Genomic DNA, 20,230 nt, shown 5'->3' with positions numbered 1-20,230 from the left:
AAAGGTACCATATGAATTAACAAGGGGTTATATTTCTCATATAACAAGCAATTGGGAGATAGGCAGCTACCTTGACAAGGTCAGGTCCAATGTCTCGATAATTCTCTTGGTCTTTTCCTCATGCTTACTACCTCAGGGTCCAAGAGAGCTACTCTAACTGTAGGCCTCACATTTTCATGTAAGCCATAAAGAAAGATGCTGGGATGGTATTAGCCAGGTCTGCCCTTTGTATCAGGAAAGCAGACATTTTCCCAGAAACTCTTCTATCGGATTGTTCCTCATCTCATTGGCCAAGACTGAGTCCCATGGCCATCACTAGCAGCAGAGGAAGCTAGAAAACAGTATAGTACGATCATAAGTGGCTCCGACTAATTATAATTTATCACCTGGGGTTCTGTTAGCAAGAAGAGAGGAAAAATTATCTGTATTAACAGGCAATTAATCATGTCTTTCCCAGGGAGGACCAAACAATGACAATTCCAGCAACTGGTTCTGTACACAATATCACACCTTCCCCCCAGCTCCCCCTCTCTCTACTCACTGCCCAACCGGACCTCACGTCAGGGTTTACCTTTTATACACAGGGACTTCCCTCTTGTCTATTCAACATTAATTACTGGTATAACCAGATGTGCTGCTTTGGTTTTAGGATATAGAAACCCTTCTGATTTCACTTTAAGGCTTTTTTTTAAATTAATTTTTTATTTTTGGCTGCATTGGGTCTTTGTTGCTGCGCGCGGGCTGTTCTCTAGTTGCGTCGAGTGGAGGCTGTTTTTCGTTGCGGTGCGTGGGCTTCTCACTGCGGTGTCTTCTCTTGCGCGGCACAGGCTCTAGGTGCTCGGGCTTCAGTAGCTGTGGCACGTAGGCTCAGTAGTTGTGGCTCGCGGGCTCAGTAGTTATGGCTCACGGGCTCTAGAGCGCAGGTTCAGTAGTTGTGATGCATGGGCTTAGTTGCTCCGCGGCATGTGGGATCTTCCCCCATCAAGGATCAAACCGGTGTCCCCTGCAGTGGCAGGCAGATTCTTAACCACTGCGCCACCAGGGAAGTCCAAGGCTTTATTTTTTTCATTTTTCACAAAAAGGACAAAAAGATTTTTAGTGTTTGGCATCTCAACTGTAAGGACAGGAGGTGTGGGCGAGATATAAGCCTGACGATTTTGACTCTATAGCCAAAGAGACAAAGAAGGAGTTAACTCTATTCCTAGAACAGTCTTTCATGCCAGTAGGCAAGTTTGTCTTCCCTTCAGCAAAGATTAACTCATGGCCAGAAGTGGGCAAAATAAATAGTTGAAGAGATTTATTGTCTCTTTTTCCTGCCCTGAAAAGTTAAAACTGTCTTCATCCACAAAGGGCAGTGTCATCCTCGCTGAAGTCAGCTAACACAAATGAGCTCCTTCAATAAACTCTCTTATCTGTCTTTGAATCATAGCACAAGTTCTGAGTCATTTAACAGATCAGCTGAATAAACACATATGTGTATTCAGTCTAAGACATGAACAATAAAGTGATCTGGGGGTGACCTGGACCTTTTTTTTCTTTGGGCTCTCATTAGAAAATACAAATCTGGTCTGTAATATGAATCTGCAGCCTCAACATTTCTGCGTTTGCTGGCAGGACTAGCTCCATATATACCGGCTCCTCAAGTTCTCACCCAGGTTCTTTGTCAATTCTTTTTCCCCTTGGAATACTCTAATTAGTGCTCAACTAATAGATGTTCAACCAACTATCTGGAGTGTCTTACATTCTTTCTTTTGTCTTATCAGCTTAGTATTTCCATTCAGGACATTTTATCTCTGTGCAAAGACAGGAGTAGAAGCTGACGAGTGGATCAAGATATTACGCTGGAAGTTGGTGAGTTATTCATGCCTCTGGATACCTAGTACTCAGAAATCACATGTTGATGATTTCAAACATATTTCTATTGAAAGAGTCAGACAACCCCCGAGAACGGACGGGAGGTCTACTTGCAGACTTATGGAAGAGTCTGTTCATTCTTCTGGGATGTGGAAGGGATGGAGAAAGGAGTAAAAGAAAAAGAACGAAAATGCACTGGGGTCTCAGCCCCAGAGCCTAGCCTCACACCCTGGTGTCTATCAGGCTTCCTTTAAGTGTGTGGGCTGGTCCAAGTTTGCCTGGAGGAGGACATGTGGGACCAGAGGCCAGACAGAGGAAAGCAGACATATTTCTATAGTAGAAAATCCTTTTATTTTGTCAGAGAAGGAGGCTTGCCAGAGAGACTTAGCTTCATGTTCAGTGTAAGCGTTACTTTGTGCCAGTCAAGGACCAAAGGTGTGTTAATTTATCTGCTTTCTATGTACCTCCCAGGAGGAAGACAAAGGGCTTGTAAGAATTTACTAGTCTCATGCATTTTTTGTGTGTTTGCAAGTTAGTGAGTTGTTAGCCAAGAACTTGTCCTTAAAGCTTTCTCAAATTTCCTATAAATACCATCTTGAAACCCATCATGTTTTCAACTACAGACAATTATTCCTAATTTTTAAAATGAAATTAGCTGATATATACAATCTTATTGAATATTCCTTTCCAAATACTGGGATTTTTGCTTTTGGTTATCTTTTCAGTTTGAGATCCAAAGAAATATACTACTCATTCTGAGACAGTTCCAATGTATTTGATATTCAATGGGGAAATACTCTGCCATATGAAGCTTTTGCTCAAATACGAATCATTTTTTATTTCTTCTATTTTGTGACTATGCAAGTGACACAATCATTATAGAAAATTTAAAGTAAAAATATATCAAATGCACATCCTTTCAGACTTCTCCCTCTGCAAATAAATATTAGAAACAAAATTTCATCATTCTGCAGTGTTCTTTACTTGCTAACTCCACTTAACAATATATCATGAACATCTTTCCAAATCAATAAATTTAGATCTATATCTTCATTTTGATTCGTTGAATAGTATTGCATTTTATGGATTACTAAAAGTATTAGGCCAGTTCCCAATTTGTGCATGTTTTAGCAACCACTTTACAGTATAGTCTCCTGAGAAAAATACAAAAAACCAGAATAAAACTTGGGGAGGAGGGAACATGATAATTAATTTGCAGGTGCACGGTTTTCTTACTAGTTAGCATTTCTTATTTAATATTTGTTAAAAGCCAAAGTTTGCTATCTTAAAGTTGCTCAATAATAAATACACGTGGGTGTGCTTTCTTGCAGTCTCAAATAAGAAAACAGCTTGATCAAGGGGAAGGCACAATCCGATCTCGCTCATTCATCTTTAAATAGACAGACCTTCCTCGATGAGGGATGCCCTGACCCAGGAGAAGGGTGGAATGTTCCTGATGTTGTGATCCACAGCAGGTTTCAGATGAAAGCTAAGGATTTTTCTGTAGAAACAAATCAAAAGCAGATGTGGATTTGGACCTCTCAGAAGACACCACATTTGCTGACTCACAGAATACTGCTGCCCTTCAAGATCCTGCCATGTCCCTGAGAATACCGAAGGCTCCTCGTTCTCATGGAGACTGATGAACCACTGCGACCAGGTGTGCTCGATCTTAGAACACGCGATGGGAGATGGTTTTTGTTTTCCCTCATTGTTGTCCCCAAGCTGGTTGACATTAGTTACCCAAAGTCCCACTCTGCACCAGGGTCAACTCATCTGACTTCCAAGTTGTGCTATTATCCAGGAAGGAAACAGCTATATATGTAGCCCGAGGTTTAGACTGCTTTTCAGAAAGTGTATTGGGATAGCAAATGTCCAAGATTGGGGCAGAGGAGCAGTGTTGTTTTTACTTTTTTTCCCCTTTATACAAAAAACAAAACAATTTCCAAAACTAAAATGGAAAACGTTTGTAGTATTTATTTTCTCTTTGTAAAAGGCTCAGATATCTACCGGGTCCTTTCTTCCCCTCTAATGATAAACCTGTGAGAACTAAATCTCCTGTGGGCTATTGGGTAAGATGATAAGGATAATGGAAGGTACAATCTTAAAAAAGCATCTCTTTTAGTCATTTTGGGGGAAATGCTTTAAAGAGTGAGAAAACATAAATTGAGGAAGAGTGATAAAGTAGTAACTTGTAGTTTAATAATAATGATCACGATAATTATTATAACAATAATAGAGCACTTGTAAGCACTAAGTTATCTTCATCCAACACTTCTCAAACAGAGTGAAAGAAACTTTCCAAGTAGAGTGTGTTATAACAATCCCTTCCCCAGAGTGAGAGGGAGGTATTTGCCCAAGAGAAGAAAGATGTACCTTGCACTGCACGGAGCACCCTACACCTTATTCAAAAGGAACTTCTTTTGTCTATTGAGGGAGTAACACTAAATCCACATGCAAAGGGTAATGCTGTGTTTGTTACACAGCATTTTCAAGCCAGAACAAGGGGATTGAAATAGGGGGATGAGATACTGGCATCCAGAGCTCCTAAATAGATTTTAACCCCTTCTATTATCTTTATTAATACTGCTTTTTTAGACTGAAGTTTGAAGGGAGACAAAAGTGGAGGAAGAGCCCAAACAAAAAGGTTGTGGAGCAAAGCTATGATATGACACTGCTCTTGCAGTCCAAAGGGCTACTTTGTTGAATACGTTTCTTCTGTTATTTAAACACCTAGGACTCAGAAATTACATTAAATTTTTGTATGTTTCAACAAGGTTTTTAATGTATTTTGTAATGTTTGTATCATACGGAATATAGCAAATGTCAAGTTAAAATGTATTGTGTTGGGCTTCCCTGGTGGTGCAGTGGTTGAGAGTCCGCCTGCCGATGCAGGGGACACGGGTTCGTGCCCCAGTCCGGGAAGATCCCACATGCCATGGAGCGGCTGGGCCCGTGAGCCATGGCCACTAGGCCTGCGCGTCCGGAGCCTGTGCTCCGCAGCGGGAGAGGCCACAGCAGTGAGAGCCCCGCGTAACGCAAAAAAAAAAAAAAGTATTGTGTCAAGTTTGCAAAGTAAGGAGTTAGACATAAATCTTCACTGAGACGTACAGTTTTGTTTTGTTTTCTTAGATCCAAGTGTGTTGTGTAGGTAACATTGTTTTCATTTTTTGTAAAATATGTCATGTTTATTTACATTCTTTGGTTCTGTTTATTAAAAACAGCATGATTTTGCTGTGCCTGTAATATTTTGCTACTAAAGTGTTTTTAATAACTGTAATTTAAAAGAAATATAACCAATTAATATCATAAATAGCAATGAAGAGTCCACTTTGGTTAGACTATGAGCTACAAAGGATTGAAAGATTCAGAGTTGAAGAAATAGTCCCCGTCCTCAAGGAGTTTTCAGTTGAATATGGAAAAGATAGGAAATACATCCATGACGACGTACAGAAGTAAATAGATAAATACTTCAAGTGAGGCACACAAAGCTATATGATGGAGTGGGCTTCAGCTGGGATAAAGCCATTGTTTGGAGGGTTTTGACATGAAAAGGGCGATCTAACATACACCATGCAATTAGTACTACCCCAGATGCTTTACCTGCTTTCTTTACCTGTCTCAGCCCTGAAAAGTGATCATGATTTTACCCCGAGGGATCTCAGGGAAGGGCCCTAGGACGAGGGAGGATGATTCGTGCCAAATCGGAGTGGGGCTGTTTGGGAGATTAGCTGTCTGTGTAAAGCTCTGTCGCTAACAGTATGTGCTCATCATAAAGTACCTCAAGACACAGCCGAAGGATTAGCAGTTATTCTCAGAATCCCCCCAACCCCGGGAAAATCTTGCCCCGCAGAAGCACTGCTGCCTCTTGACCAGGAGAGCGCCCCACTCAACGGTAAGATGGCTGTTACTGCCTCGGAGGGAAACCCGTCCCTATTCCTGGGCCACTGGACAGGAGGACACTCGGCAGGCCACAGGCCCCTCTCTCCAGCCCAGGGCACTCGGGAGACTGGGCTCTTTGGTCCTTCCCTCTCACTCACGCTCGGGGTGCAGGTCAGGGAGTTACACTGAGTCCGTTTCAGGCAGAGAGCAAGAGAATTATTACAGGATGAATATAAACTCTACTTCCCTCCTCTACTGCTACTTCAGGTCAACTGCAGCAAACTTGTAGTTTTGCCAAAGTCTTCCCAGCCACGTTGAGCCTACACTCTGCTCACCACGACTCAGGCTGTCTGGGCATGACGTCGAGCAGAGCTTCTTAAATTATCTGTGGAAAAGGGCCAGATATATTTTCTTTTAAAATTTATTTTCTATCAGACTGGGAATTTGTAAAATCCAATAAGTTATTAGAACACTGAAGTAAAAATACAACTATCACAATCTCAGTTTTTAAATCAAATTCAATAGACATAGTATGTCTGCTGTTTTTTAAACCCTTAACCCTCAACTTCTGTAACTTATTTTGTACTAACAAACAGAACAGCCCAGTCTGTGGACATTTCAAGTAGGTCTGGCTAGTGGACAGCCAAGTAAAATAAAGCAAGAGCCTTCTTGAGAAAGAATTCATCTTGATGCTGCTATGAAGGTATTTCATAGATGTGCTTAATAACATCTACAATCCCCTGAATTTATATAAAAGAGGTTATGCTCCATAACATGGGTGGGGCTCATTCAAGCAGTTGAAAGGCCTCAAGAGCAAAACTGGGGTTTCCAGGGGGAAGAAATTCTCCCTGTAGACTGCAGCCTCAGCTCCTGCCCGAGATTTTCCAGGCTTCTGGCCTGCCCTGCAGATTTTGGGGCTTGCCAATTTCCAAAATCAGGTAACCAGTCCCTTGAATTAAGTCTAATTCATGTATATATCCTACTGGTTGTTTTTTGGTGAACCCCAAGTGATACAACTTTCTTTCCCAAATACCTCATCACCATTTTATTATAAATTTTGTTGTTTGCTGAAATATTTTATTTAGTTAATTTTATCACTTTTGGATAGTTAACAATTCAATAAGTAAAGTTTACAGTGAAAAGGGTCACTCCTGGGAACCCTGTCCCCCAATTACCTAGTTCCACTCCACGGAGGCTACCCATGTTACCACATTCTGTGCATCTTCAGAGATACCTATCATATACAAGCAAATATGAATATACATCTATATTTTTTCTTCCTATACATAAGTTGTAACATAGCACACAGTTTCACACCATGCTTTTTCTTCTGAACATTATGTTTTGGAGATCATTCCATCTCAGTACCCAAAGTCTTCTTCGTTCTTTTTTCCATTGGGCAAATGTAGAAATTTCTTTAACCAACCCTCTATGATTAGGGTGAACATATAATCTATCTAAAGTGGGACCCTTCAGAGTTGAAAGGAGCACTAATAATTACACCGAGAACAGCAGATATAAAATGGCATTGTTACAAAAAAAAACAAAACAGGTCACCTCATCTATGATGGATACTTGTTTCCAATCCTTTAATGTTACTAAATTGCAATGACTATAAGTATATACTTTTCACACATCCATATGCATCGGTAACATGAATATCTAGAAGTGGAATTGTGGGCTTTTGTGTCAATTTGACTCAACATGGGGTGCCCAAATTATTTTGTCTCTGTGGGTTCTCTTTCTCTGGAGAATCCTAATACATTGGGTAAAAGGTTATGTGCACTTGAGTTTGGTAGAGATTGCCAAGTTGTCCTATTTAGAAGGATATAACAATTCACACGTCCATCAGTAGGGCATAAAGGATGTCGGTGCTAATTTTTTTTTTTTTTTTTTGCAGTACGTGGGCCTCTCACTGTTGTGGCCTCTCCCATTGTGGAGCACAGGCTCCGGACGCGCAGGCTCAGCGGCCATGGCTCACGGGCCCAGCCGCTCCGCGGCATGTGGGATCTTCCTGGACCGGGGCGTGAACCCGTGTCCCCTGCATCGGCAGGTGGACTCTCAACCACTGCGCCACCAGGGAAGCCCTGTGCTGATTTTTTAATAAATCTTTCCCAATTGACTTATGATGTCATCGTCACAATGTTTTAACTCCTCATATGTATGTACTAAAGTCTGTTTCTGGGTTGTTCTGTTCTACTGATCTGTCTAGTTGTGCACCTGATGCAGTTTTACATTATCCTTTAAAAATAATCTAGTTTTATATTACCTTTTCAAAAATTCCTTAGAAAGTTTCAACTTATTTTTCTGGATGAACTAAAGAATAATTTAACTATTATACCCCTTAAAATAGAAATTTTAACAGTAGCAGTGTTCACCATGCAGAGGTTAAATATCTCCATTTATTAGTTCTCTTTCCTGTGGTGGGTATGAATGTGTGTAGGTACACATATAAAATTACCGGTAATTACAATTTTGGTCACCTCACTTATGAAAGACTCTTGCTTCATGCACCACTGCATTGGCAAAAACTTCCTGGACACTATTAAATAATAATCTGGAGAATGGGAATTCTCGATTTTAATGGATGTGTCTAATGCTTCATTAGGTTGTAACAATTAACTGTTTATAGCATGCTGCAGGTAAAACATATCTCCTGCCTCTCTTTCTTCGTAAAGGCTGTTGTTCCTGCCCAATTTAAATGCCCCATTCTGTGTTTTCTATAGCATCCTGTGCACAGCTTCATCACAGCATTTCCTATACCTGCTCCGTTTACTAAGCTGTACATTCTTTAAAGATAGGTACCACAATTTAGTCTCATATTTGTAGAGGATGGGAGAAGAGAGGGAAGGAGGGAGGAAGAAAGGAAGGCAAGAAGGAGGAGGCAGGCACAGTGCCCGGCTGATCTTACTGCACAACTTGAGAGACTGCATTTGTACACATGTCATGTAAAATGCACTCCTGGAGCACAGAAATATGATGTACACTGTGCTCCTTAGAATTCTGCAATGTGGTAGCGCTAGTGAATGGCGCACAGTAGGTGCTCAATGCCAGGTACCAGTGACAAGCTGATTGTCAAAGATCCTAGGAGGAAATTAACAACCTTGAATGATGGACTGCAATCCTGAAAATGAAAAGCACATGCTAGAACTGTAATACCAATTTCAGAGATTAAATTAGGCTCATGGATGAGGTTTATTTTCCAACTCACAGTTTATGTTAGGTAAAACGGTCTCCAAACCAGACGTGAAACAGTCACTTATTCGTGTGGTTGAAAGAGTGAATTAAGTTAATTATAGTCTTTAAACGTTTGAAAACCGTCTGGGGGAAAAAATACCTACATAGTGCTCAAACTGTACTTCTAAAAATACTATTTTATTTATACTCATGTATGAAAAAAAAGGGCTATACTACCATGTTTACATACATACCAATATTGGAAACAATTCAATAATGAATCACATCTAAATTTTATAAAGAATACACAAACATTAAAAAACACTGATTGGTTACAGAAAGCAGAGTGGAAGAAAAAAACATTAGCTATCATTTTCATTTCCATTAAAGAGCAGCACCCTCTGAGAAGAATCAAATCAGTTAGTAATACTCACCTATACTGCAAAATAATATATACAAAGGAAAGTTAGTGATTGTACTGATTCTATTACTTTTACTAAGCCATTTTATCTTCCTCTCAATGCAAATAAAATAATATGAAGAAAAATATGTCCACTATTCACAATAAAAAGAGTCTGCTTCATTCTGCAGGCCTGGCATATTGTACAATAGGGAGCACTTCATGGCTCAAGTGGATCAAAGTATCATTTTGATTCTGAGCCACCGAATAGAATCTCATGCATTATTTGGTGACTGGACTAACTCCATAGGAGCTGTGATAGATTGAACCGTTTCTGTGGAATCCCCAGATCTCACAAATAAGAAAAGGCCCTACACAAGAAAAGAATCAATCTGTCCGTAAATTCTATCTATAGGCTCTTTCTCTAGTGTAAGGTGGAAAAAGGGGCCCTTTCTTGAGTACATGGATACAAGTGTTGTTGTGGTCTAAAGATTGCTGGATTGATACTGTCTGATATAATGAAGATAAGGTATACACAGAAACCACTGCCAGATTAAGAAACTTCCACAACTTGTCTCAATTCTTCAAATAATGGAGCAAGTTCCTTTTCTAGGCTGACAATTAGTCCTAAAACAAAGGGATTAAGAAAATTTGAACATTAGAAAAATGTTTATCAAAATGTATAATACTAAAAAAGTAAGTGAGACATAGTTCATTCTCCATTACTAAAACATACTTAAAACAAAATATTGTAATTCTAAATAAAGTAATCAAAAACCCATATTCATTATGGTTTATTTTTATCATCTATTAACATAAATAAATGAAAATATTTATATGTATTAGAAGATGTAAAATGAATTACATGTGCTATAATTTTGTTAGTTTTGAAAGGAAAACTTTAATTTATACCTTATTATTTCAAAATCTGCACTGATTCAGGAATAATACACATGATTTTTACTAAAAAAAGGTATACTTTTTTCCTGAGCCAATTTTAATGAACTTTATCAAGATAGGTAGATAGCAAAGGAATAATCAAATATTTATTATATAAATTCAATAAAGCTAAGATATAAATGGGTATTTCAAATGAAAACAATAATTTTAAAGATGCTTGGTAGGAGTATAAAACATATACTGAAAGAAACAAACTAGTCTAGAAATTAGCTTCTCCTTAGTTTACCAGAGTAGAAGGCTATATATATCTTAAATACTGCTTGTTTTATGCTCAAATAAAGATCTTCCTCTGTCTCACAGAGCATTAAAAGCATCTGGGATTCTCAAGGAAATGTTCTAAGTATCAATACTAAAATACAGTTCTGCACATTATCATAATTTATAACAACTGATGATTTTATCACATGACTGATTTATCAGAACTGAGGTTTAATATACTTAAAATATTGACACCACTACCATCCTATACAATTTATAAAGTGTTTTCACATATGATATTTTATAGCTTCAAAACATTTAGAAATGGAAGAGACCCAATAGATCATCAGATCTAAACCCCTCATTTTAAAGATGAGGAATCTAAATACAGGCTTCAGTGACATAGCTGGAAACAAAGCAGGCTCAAAGAGCTTGGAAAGAGAAAAAACAGAAAAGGAATGCGTAACAGTTCTAACAGCGGTGAAAGCTGAAGGAGACAGACCTTAAAAAAATTCCACTTTAACCAAAAGAGGAAAAAAATTACAATTCAACTGAATACTGTCATTATTTTACATGAAAATAGACAGTGAAGGCTACTGGATACAATGAGATCTTACTATCCTCTTTAGAAAGTACAGCTTCCCAGTGTTCGTCCTCAAATTCTTCCACCCTAAAGAAGAATGAGTATATTCATCCTAGTCACACTCTTTAAATTCTCAATCACATTCATCTTGCCCACTATTGTTCAACATTTTATAGATTGGTCTATATGGAACTGAACTCATCCTTGATCGTTTTTACGTGTTCTGTTTGGTTATCTTCTCTACTCTTCTTTGTTTTCTTAAACTGTTGTAACGTGAGCAAGATATAGCATTCAAGAGGTGGAGATAACATTTAATTTTCCTTTCTATCTTAAACGATCACTTACCTATACACTGTCTCATTTGAACTAAAAAATAAGCGCACAAGATCGAGAAAGCAGACATTAGCTCCATTACACAGATATGAAAAACACAGTTCAGAGAAGTTACACTTCCAGAGATCAAGGAACAGATGGTAGACTGGGCCATGAATTTAGGTTTTCTTACTCTAAATCTGCTATTCCTATCATATTAGACTGCTCAGATATGGTATTATAAAGAATTAAAAGCCGTATTAAAACACACCTGTATTAGCATTGCTGCTGGCTATGAAACTCACCACCAAAGGTAAACGATTGAATTGAACCACCTAAAAAGAGAACAAGATCTAAATAATATGTTACATAGTGAAAAGCTAGTGTAATTCAGATGAAATATCTTAACCTTCCAAAAAACTTTAAATGGTCAATGTGTAAGATACTAGCCTAACATCATGGTATTACATCATGAAAACATGCAACAGTGAAAATAAGTATTTCCATAAAACAGGCTTACTGATTATCTCTTAGAGACATTAATACCACTTAGCCTGGAAAGTTTTAAGGTGGGGCTGTGTCTTCTTCATCTTTTTTTATCTTCTAAAGCCCTGCAGAGTGTCAATTACATAATAGGGGCTCAATAAATATTTGATAAGCAAATAGGTCAAGGCAGTATTTCTCAGTCATTCAAGTGGTTATAACTTAATGATCTTCTGCCTCCTCTGAACCACTATAATTTAAATTAATTTAAATTTAAATTAACTTTGAATCAACTATCTTTTTAAAAAATTTAGCTTCAACCTAACCCTTATTGGCTAAATTAAAGGTCAGATGGGCTGGTTATCTCTTGCCTAAAAGACATTAAAACATATAACTTTTAAAATAAAAAATGTCACTTATGTAGCATCAGTAGTACATGACATACTCTGGGAAACACTGTTCTAAAGTAGAAGTGATTAATTTATTCTAAAGAAGAAAATCCAGCTGGAGGTCAAGAGATATGTAGCAACTAATTTCTTTCCCACAAATAATAACCTCACTTATTTTATATATTTCAAACCAAATGAAGGAATTAGTAGTGATAACAAATTTAAATAACTTATCATTTGATTTTCAAGGAAATTTCTGTATCTGTCACCACCACAATTAAAAAAGTGTGTCATTTGAGAAATCACAGTTGTTAAATAAGCTAAGGGCACCATCTACTGGAGGTAATAGTGACCTGATTTACCCTTTTTAGGATTAACATATACTTTACTACTAAATCTTTTAATCTAATTTTCTATATTAATTAATTCCTGAAATGTGAAAAAAATTACTACAGTTTAACATAACCAATTTGAAGGTTAAGATTTTATAATTCCATCCCCTTCGAAACTAAAATTTAGAATTATAAAACAAACTATTTTATACAGAAGACATAATAATAGTTGAAATCATCAGCAAACCATTTGATAATTATGAACTTACCTGGTAGGTGTTATAGTAACAGATGATACTTTTATTTTTTGAAAGTCCAAGTTTGCTCCCTTGGTCTGTTGCAAGGGCAAAAGTAGACAAGAAACCAGGTCTCAAAGCATGCTCTGGAGCATTATCATTGGCCACTGGAAATATAAATGATTTAAGTAAAAATTATGCAGGAAATATGGTAGGGAAAAGATCTAGAGCACTTTTTTTTTAACATAAACCTGTAAAAAATGGATCACAATGGTTATGCTTCACAATACTGAAAATCATATTACTAACTGGGTCTCATCAATTTAGGTGGGAAAAACCACTCAGCCAGAAGTTAAGTGATCATAACTAAGGGAAGAAATGCTGGTTCTCACAATTTTTTAAAATTTTCAAATGAATACTAATTGTTTCCATTTTCTTAATATCTAACTTAAAACACAGATTATGATTATCAGTACAATTAATAAATTGAATGTTTTGGTTAACTGAGAGCAACGCTAGAATAGTAAAAAAAAAAAAGCTTCAAAAACCTTTGCTCTTATAAAACCCACAGAAGTATCTTTTGTAGATAATAATAATTCTACAACTGGCCATGTGTTTTAAGTTTCTTTCACTCATTAAAAGGTCTAAGTGGAGTTAGTTGTACCAGTAAATGCTGAGCTTAAGGCTTTTAACACAGCGATCCTCAGAAAGAACATGAGAACTGGAAAATCTCTGAGATTACTTTCTTCAAAGCCCTCATTACAGAACTGAGAAAAGGTAAGTGACTTGCCCATGGCTACCTATGTTCTATGCTGGGTTAGAAAGCACACTAGATCACACATCAGGAGATGATGGGTTCTTTGCCTATCTTGTCACTGACTCATGTGCAACTTTGGACTGACAATGTATTCTTTGTGCTTGGCCATTTTCATTTATAAAATGAAAGAACTAAATTAGCTAATTTCTAAACTTTCTTTGAATTCTAAAGTCTGAAATTATCTGACATATATGATAACCCCAGATGGAAAATAAATTGTAAACAAAATATGCAGGACATTATTTACTCTTTCTGTGACATATGTACTTTAAAAAAAAAGGTAAAACTCAGGCAAAAAGAATTTTTTTTCTTTTTCTTTCTTTTATTTTTTTCCTTAGGTTAACCAGTTCTTCTTTAGGCAAAAATTATTGTTAGATTCTGGTAAACTAAAGTAATTGTGAAGTTAAAAGCTTTTCAAAATCTTACTTCCAGTAAGGAAGCAAAACAAGAAAGAGTAAACAAAACAATAAATTTATGTTAATTCAAATGTATGGATGTTTATCCTAAAACTACTAGCAATACTGATAAAAAAACATATATTGGGGGAGTCTGTGTGTATAATATATCTAGCTGCACATATGCCCACTCTCATCACTTAGATTTACTAATCGTTTACATAAAATGTCTTTAATGGGAAACTGGGTTTGTGATAAATCCAAGCTTAAACTCTGGATGATATCGTGATACATCTGATATATAATAAGTTACTTAAGATTCCAACCCAGCCTTCAACACACAAAAGCAAACATTTCCTCCCAAACTAAGACCATCTCCTGAATGTATTGAAATGGGTTATTTTATGCTTGCCTTCTATATTACTCAGATATAAATACATTTTTATTCAAAAGCAAACAGGACACTGGCATGTAATTGCTCCATTTTACCTTTAATGACAGGCACTCCATCTCTATCTGAAACAACAATAGCATGGAGCCCCTCAACACTAGAAAGAAAACAAAAAGTTAAAATATTATAAAACATTTTCTCAAAATATGTACCTTCAAAGTCATAATGGTAATTTTCATGTATTATTTCTGAAAAACCATGGGAACTCAATTATTGATATAAGGTCCTATAACATGTTTGCCAAAACTCTTCCACCATAACAAGCAAAAACAGACACAGTTGCCTTCACACACGTATAATCTAAAAGGAGAGCAGCTATCATTCAGATCACCTCATGCAAATATAAAACTACAACTTGGGAAGTGCCATTAAGAGATATGTGGGGATACGTGAGCCTATAAAAGGGGGGTTGATTCAGACAGGTGGGTCAGGGAAGGCTTCCTTGAGGAAGTGGTATCTCAGCCGAGATGCTATGGTACTAAGAAAAGAGGGGCAGAAAGATCATTGTAAGCTGAGGGAACAGGACAGAAAGAATGGAGGTCATACAGCAATCCTTTCAGCCACGCCTACACAAAAAGTAAGCAGAATGGTTAAGTCTACAGCTGTGAAGTTAGAAAGACCTGGTTTCCAGTTCAGAGTCTGGTGCTTACTGTTTAAGCTACCTTGTGTCAGTTACAAAACCTCTATCTAAGTCTCAGTTAATCTGAAACTGGGGATAAGTGTACTTATTTGGCTACTGTGAAATTTAAAAAATAATGCATGTAAAGCAGAGGGTGGTTGGTACATAATTAACATTCAAAAATATTAACATCAATGTTGTCACCTGTGCACACTGAGAATGACATAATTTATCCATGCAGTTTAAATACTAAATTATTAGTGAGAATCCCTAGAGCACAAAAATGTTAAAAATTATAATGGGGAAACATCCTCAAACTTTCATCATTTACAAAGGACCTATAGCCCCTTAACTATAACACAAAGCCTACAGTCCTGTAACTACAGGCACACCTCATTTTACTGGGCTGCACTTTACTGAGCTTTGATAACCCTGCACCGAGCAGGTCTATGGGCACCATTTTCCCAACAGTATGTGCTCACTTTGTGCTTCTGTGTCACATTTTGATAATTCTCACAGTATTTCAAACTTTTTCATTATTACCATATTTGCTACGGTTATCTGTGATAAATGATCTTTGATGTTACTATTGTAATTATTTTGGGGTGCCACAAACCATGTTCATACAAGATGGTGAACTAATCTGATGAATGTTGTGTATTGTGACTGCTCCACTGACTGGCGGCTTCCCCACCTTTCTCCCTATTCCCTGTGACATAACAATATCGAAATTAGGCCAGTTAGTAACCCTACAATAGCCTCTAAGTGTTATAGTGAAAGGAAGAGTCACACGTCTCTCATTTAAGTCAAAATCTAGAAATTTGATAATTAAAATTGCTTTGGACAGTTCCAGCTTGGATGGTCATTTTTATGGCCCTGCCCTACTGTGCAAAGCTGAGGCTACTGGTACTGCTGATCATTAGGTTGAGAACAGAATCGGCAGCTTGTCTTTACAGTTGCCAGCACTAGGAGGGAGACAGTAAAAATGAATCTAAGTATCATATTAACATAAAGTCAATGGTAACAAATAACACTTCAGTAGTGATTTCTTTCTGAGTAGAGAAGAATATAGATAAATCAAAACTAGAAGATAATACTAATTTCAACTGCTCTGTAATCAGAGTAAAGGCACAAGCCTAGGCAAACCACACAAACCAATTTAGGCAAAAATCCAAACAAGTGTTTTTCTTTTTCTTTCCCCACCTATGTAAATTGACATCTAAAACCTTTTTAACATCAAACAGATTCGGAGAATAAGAAATAAAAATTAAAAAAAAAAGGATCTCACTACATATTCTGCTATACTAATTCAAAGGTTATTCAATTCTTCTGGAATGTGAGAATGGATGTCTCAATATATTCCTCTCTTTCATGCCCTTAACTCTAAGGTATCATTTTACATTAAACTAAATGTGAATTTTAATTCAACTAAAGTGACAAAGTCCTCTGAATCAGTAAAATACCTAAAAGGAAGTCACTGTCCTCAACACAAGAGCCTAATTTATAAAATGGTGCATCAAATGGACTGTGGGCAGGTAGAAGAAAGCCTTGTGATTTTTCCAAGTATGAGCTGCTAAGTCTAGCATTTTCCGGTTATGTAGACTCAGCAATTAGGTCTTACAAGCAATGTGAAAAATAAAGGCAAATTCTTAGGTTTTTTCCCCTTGAAATTACTCCAACTACGTCAAAGTATAATCCAGTAAATCGCTATGAAAGAACTCTAAAGTGGCAAGAAATCTGGGTTCTAGCCCTCTCGCATTCACTAGCTGTTTAACCTCAGACAAGTCATGTAACTTCTCTAAGAGCTCATGTTGTTTACCTGCAAACTCGAAGCACATCACTTGTGCTACATAAGATTATGTTAGGTATTTGAAAGTGCTGAATAATAGCATAATACACATATATTAGTCTAAGATAAACAGAAAAAAAATACTACATAAAATTAACATATGTTAAGCAGAATTTATTTACTAACAAATTAGTAATTTTTTACCTTGGTAATTTTTTGTACAGGAATCGTTTTAGGTCCTGAAAGAGAATATAAAAAATCGTATTATAATAATAATGCCTTGTACTGGTTCTCTAGACACCGTCCTATCCACATCTCAGGTAACTTAAGTATTCATTCATAACCATTCTTGCTTGTGTTCTTTCTCTTTCTGATTTTGATGCTTTAACTAGCTGTGTGATTTCCAACAAGTTAACTAACCTTTTTCTCTAAGCCTCAGTTTCATTATTTGTTGAGTAGGGATAATTATAGAACCTACATCATAAGATTGTTATTGAACTTTATTGATACGATGCATGTAAAGTGATTAGCATATCCAGAAGTGGAAACACAAATACATATTAGCAGTAATATTAGATCATACTTTTCATACTATTGTACACCTTCTTGTTGCTAACTTTGTGTTCACTTGAGAATATATTATGAACATCTTTCCATATCCACAGACTTTCTAACATCACTTTCACAGTCTTGGGTAAGTTGACGAGCTTCTCTGAAACTCAGTTTCCTCGCATGGCTAAAGACAAACCACAATGTGTGTCAAGTGTTTAGCATGGAACACAATTACGACTAAAGAAACAGAAGACTACATTGTCTCATTACACTCTCTCATCTGGGGAGTTTCATTGACAATCCCGGCATCAATCATGAGCTCTACATAGGTAAATCAGACTGTTTTGGCCCTTTAATCCCTACTATTCTCCAAACCTGGACGTTCACTTTATTTCATGTTATCACCATCAGCTTATCTTTGCACACACTATCACAAAGCTCAACTCATCACTTTTCATCCGAAATCCAGACTTCCCCAATCTCTTCTTGTTTCCACTAATGGCACTACCAATCCCTGTCACTTACTCAGCTTTGAAACCTAAAGTAATATTTAACCCAAAACTCGCATGTATCACTTTAAAAATCACTTGTGAAGCCAAATGTTTTTAAACTGATGTTCTTCTCTCCTTTCCAAATGATGTTACAGTTTAGGTTCAGTTTACTGTTTATGACTTATACTGGCCTCCCAATTGGTATAACGGTCTACCATTTCTACCCCACACATTTCTACACAATGCCAATAATTGTATTATTCTCCTTCTCTAAATCTATAGTTGCAGTGATTCTCAACCCTGGCTATGGAAAACACCTGGAGAGCATAAAAATAACTCTGATGCCTGGTTTGGAGGGGCTCCCCACATGATTCCCTGTGCAGCCAAGATCAAGAATCAATGTTTGAATGGCTCTCCACTGTTTACCAAATTATGTACAAATTCTGTAGACATGTGAGGCTCCCTACAATATGGTCTACAACTAATTTTACAGTCCTGCTTCCTACCACTCCCTCATACACTTCCTCAGCCGCAGCTGAAATGGACTATTCACAGCTCCTCCACATACATCTTTTCCTTTCCTATCTCTAACTTTGCTTATGCTATTCGTTCTACTAGTAATACCTTCTCGGCCTTTAAAAAAAAAAAATTGCTACTCATCATTTAGAGCTAATCTCAACCACCAAATACTCCAAACCAGCTTTCCTGATAAAGACAAACCGAGGCAATCCCTCTCTCCTTTTAATTTTTACACAATAATGTATGCACATGTGTGATCACTTGCTTACTATACTTTTTTTTTTTAACTTTAGAAACCCTTAAGGAAAGAAATCATACCTTAGTCATCTTTATTTCTCTCACAGCCCTTACTACAGCAATCTTTTCAAGGGAGATGCTGAAAAGAATTTAGTGACCTGATTATGCCTGGAGAATAAGGCCTCAAAAATATAATGGAAGACACCCAAAAATGGAGTGATAAAGGCATAAAAAGTTGCTAACTGTTGAAAAACATAATCTTGCAACCTAAACAGAAAAATCCGATTCATATTGATGTTGAATGACCATTTAGTGTGCTGGTTAAGAGCACGGGCTCTGGAGCCAGTCTGCCTGGGTTGCTATCTTGACTCCACAACTTCCTAGTTGTGTAACCTGAGGAAGTCACTTGATCTTTCTGTGCCTTAGCACCCTCATCTATAACACAGGGATAATAATAATAGTGCCTACCTCAAAAAAGTTACTGTAAGAATTAAATGAGTGTATGTTCAAGGTTCCAAAAAATGTTTAGCATGTATGTCAGCAAAATAACAGTATGTAAACTATAAACAAACACAGACGTTAACAGTATTAATTACCTGCTGTTTCTAGGAGTGAAGTTCTCTAAATTTAGAATTTTGCCTGTATTTGCTTGTATTGCTGTGCTAAAGAGGTGTTGGTTATAAATCATCTGCAATTGCTACAATAAGCTCAGAGAGACGTAACACTTACTGGAAAAAGATTCAGAGCAACAAACCATCATTTAGAAATCGAAATGGGAGATATGCAGAGCTTCTCTCAAGCCCGCAGAACTGGGGCGTGGGAAAAAAAATCTTCTCAACCTCAGGCACCTTAGAGTCCTCCAAGCCCATTCCAGGCAGAAACTCGGGACCCCGCAAACTACTCAAATTAATCTCTCACTTCGGACCCTAGAGAAAATAATGAAGTGGAGGGAAGCGCTAGAACGAAACAAATTTGTACTTGGGAAGCGCTACCTCTCCCCGCCCACTCTCTCCTTCCTCTTGTGTAAACTCACATCCGCCATGATGAACCCCTTCCTCTCGCAGGATCAGTCTCCACGCCTGAAAAAGAAACTCCTGATGACTCTCCTCTCACCACTTCCTCGCCCTCCCCACCTCCAACCCCATACGCGGGGTCAGCTTTCCTCAGGGTCAGACAAGGATCCGCGACTCCAGGGCTCGTGACAGGGAGGCTGAAGGCACTCGGAGTTTCCACATACCCAGACGGGTAACCGAGATGCCTGACCTCAGCCCATTTCACCCTCTCACACCCAAAACTCAGGCCTAAAGGGGAGGCGAAAGGGGCGTTCTCTCTTCCGTCTCACCGCCCGCGCCACCTGCGGGCCCAAGCCTAACACCGGGCAAACTGGCTCCAGTTACCTGGGTTTCTGGGCTGCCCGGTTCCCTAAGCTGTCACTTCAGACGACAGCTTCTGACACAGGTTCCTCCAAAAGCCGCCGTCACGTGATTTGTAACCGCCTTCGTGCTCCAGGAAGCACTTCCCAGACCTCCGACCCCGGTGACGCCGGATTTCCGG

General features: G+C 37.8%; 2 protein-coding genes across 9 annotated transcripts in view; one reads left to right on the top strand and one right to left on the bottom strand.

The window, feature by feature from the left end:
- The window catches only part of DAPP1 (dual adaptor of phosphotyrosine and 3-phosphoinositides 1), a 64,201-nt gene extending 54,850 nt beyond the window's left edge, over positions 1 to 9,351 (top strand). The window contains exons 8-9 of the mRNA XM_032633495.1: positions 1,764 to 1,851; positions 3,186 to 9,351. Coding sequence (XP_032489386.1) covers positions 1,764 to 1,851; positions 3,186 to 3,254 — 157 coding nt within the window. The 3' untranslated portion in view covers positions 3,255 to 9,351. The remainder of the gene's footprint in view (positions 1 to 1,763; positions 1,852 to 3,185) is intronic.
- On the bottom strand, positions 1,763 to 20,208 carry LAMTOR3 (late endosomal/lysosomal adaptor, MAPK and MTOR activator 3). 8 transcript variants are annotated; one of them, XR_004350111.1, is made up of 8 exons: positions 20,074 to 20,193; positions 19,710 to 19,755; positions 17,082 to 17,116; positions 14,508 to 14,566; positions 12,840 to 12,973; positions 11,638 to 11,701; positions 6,912 to 11,141; positions 5,021 to 6,121 (listed from the first exon to the last, which is right to left on the bottom strand). XR_004350111.1 is itself a non-coding variant. In XM_032633500.1 (8 exons), the coding sequence occupies exons 2-7, from the start codon at positions 19,716 to 19,718 to the stop codon at positions 6,912 to 6,914; spliced, it is 360 nt and encodes a 119-aa protein (XP_032489391.1). In that variant the 5' UTR covers positions 19,719 to 19,755; positions 20,074 to 20,193; the 3' UTR covers positions 5,021 to 6,121. The 8 variants fall into 8 exon arrangements, 6 of the variants coding, with proteins under 6 accessions (XP_032489393.1, XP_032489391.1, XP_032489392.1 ...); XM_032633500.1 differs by having other exon boundaries at positions 6,912 to 6,970; XM_032633498.1 differs by having other exon boundaries at positions 5,984 to 9,940; positions 11,089 to 11,141.
- Positions 20,209 to 20,230: the final 22 nt, after the last annotated feature.

The sequence above is a fragment of the Phocoena sinus genome, chromosome 5 (genome assembly GCF_008692025.1).
Source record: "Phocoena sinus isolate mPhoSin1 chromosome 5, mPhoSin1.pri, whole genome shotgun sequence".
Classification (NCBI taxonomy): domain Eukaryota; kingdom Metazoa; phylum Chordata; class Mammalia; order Artiodactyla; family Phocoenidae; genus Phocoena; species Phocoena sinus.
Note: the sequence above shows the minus strand (reverse complement) of the source record. Positions and strands in the feature narration are given on the sequence as shown.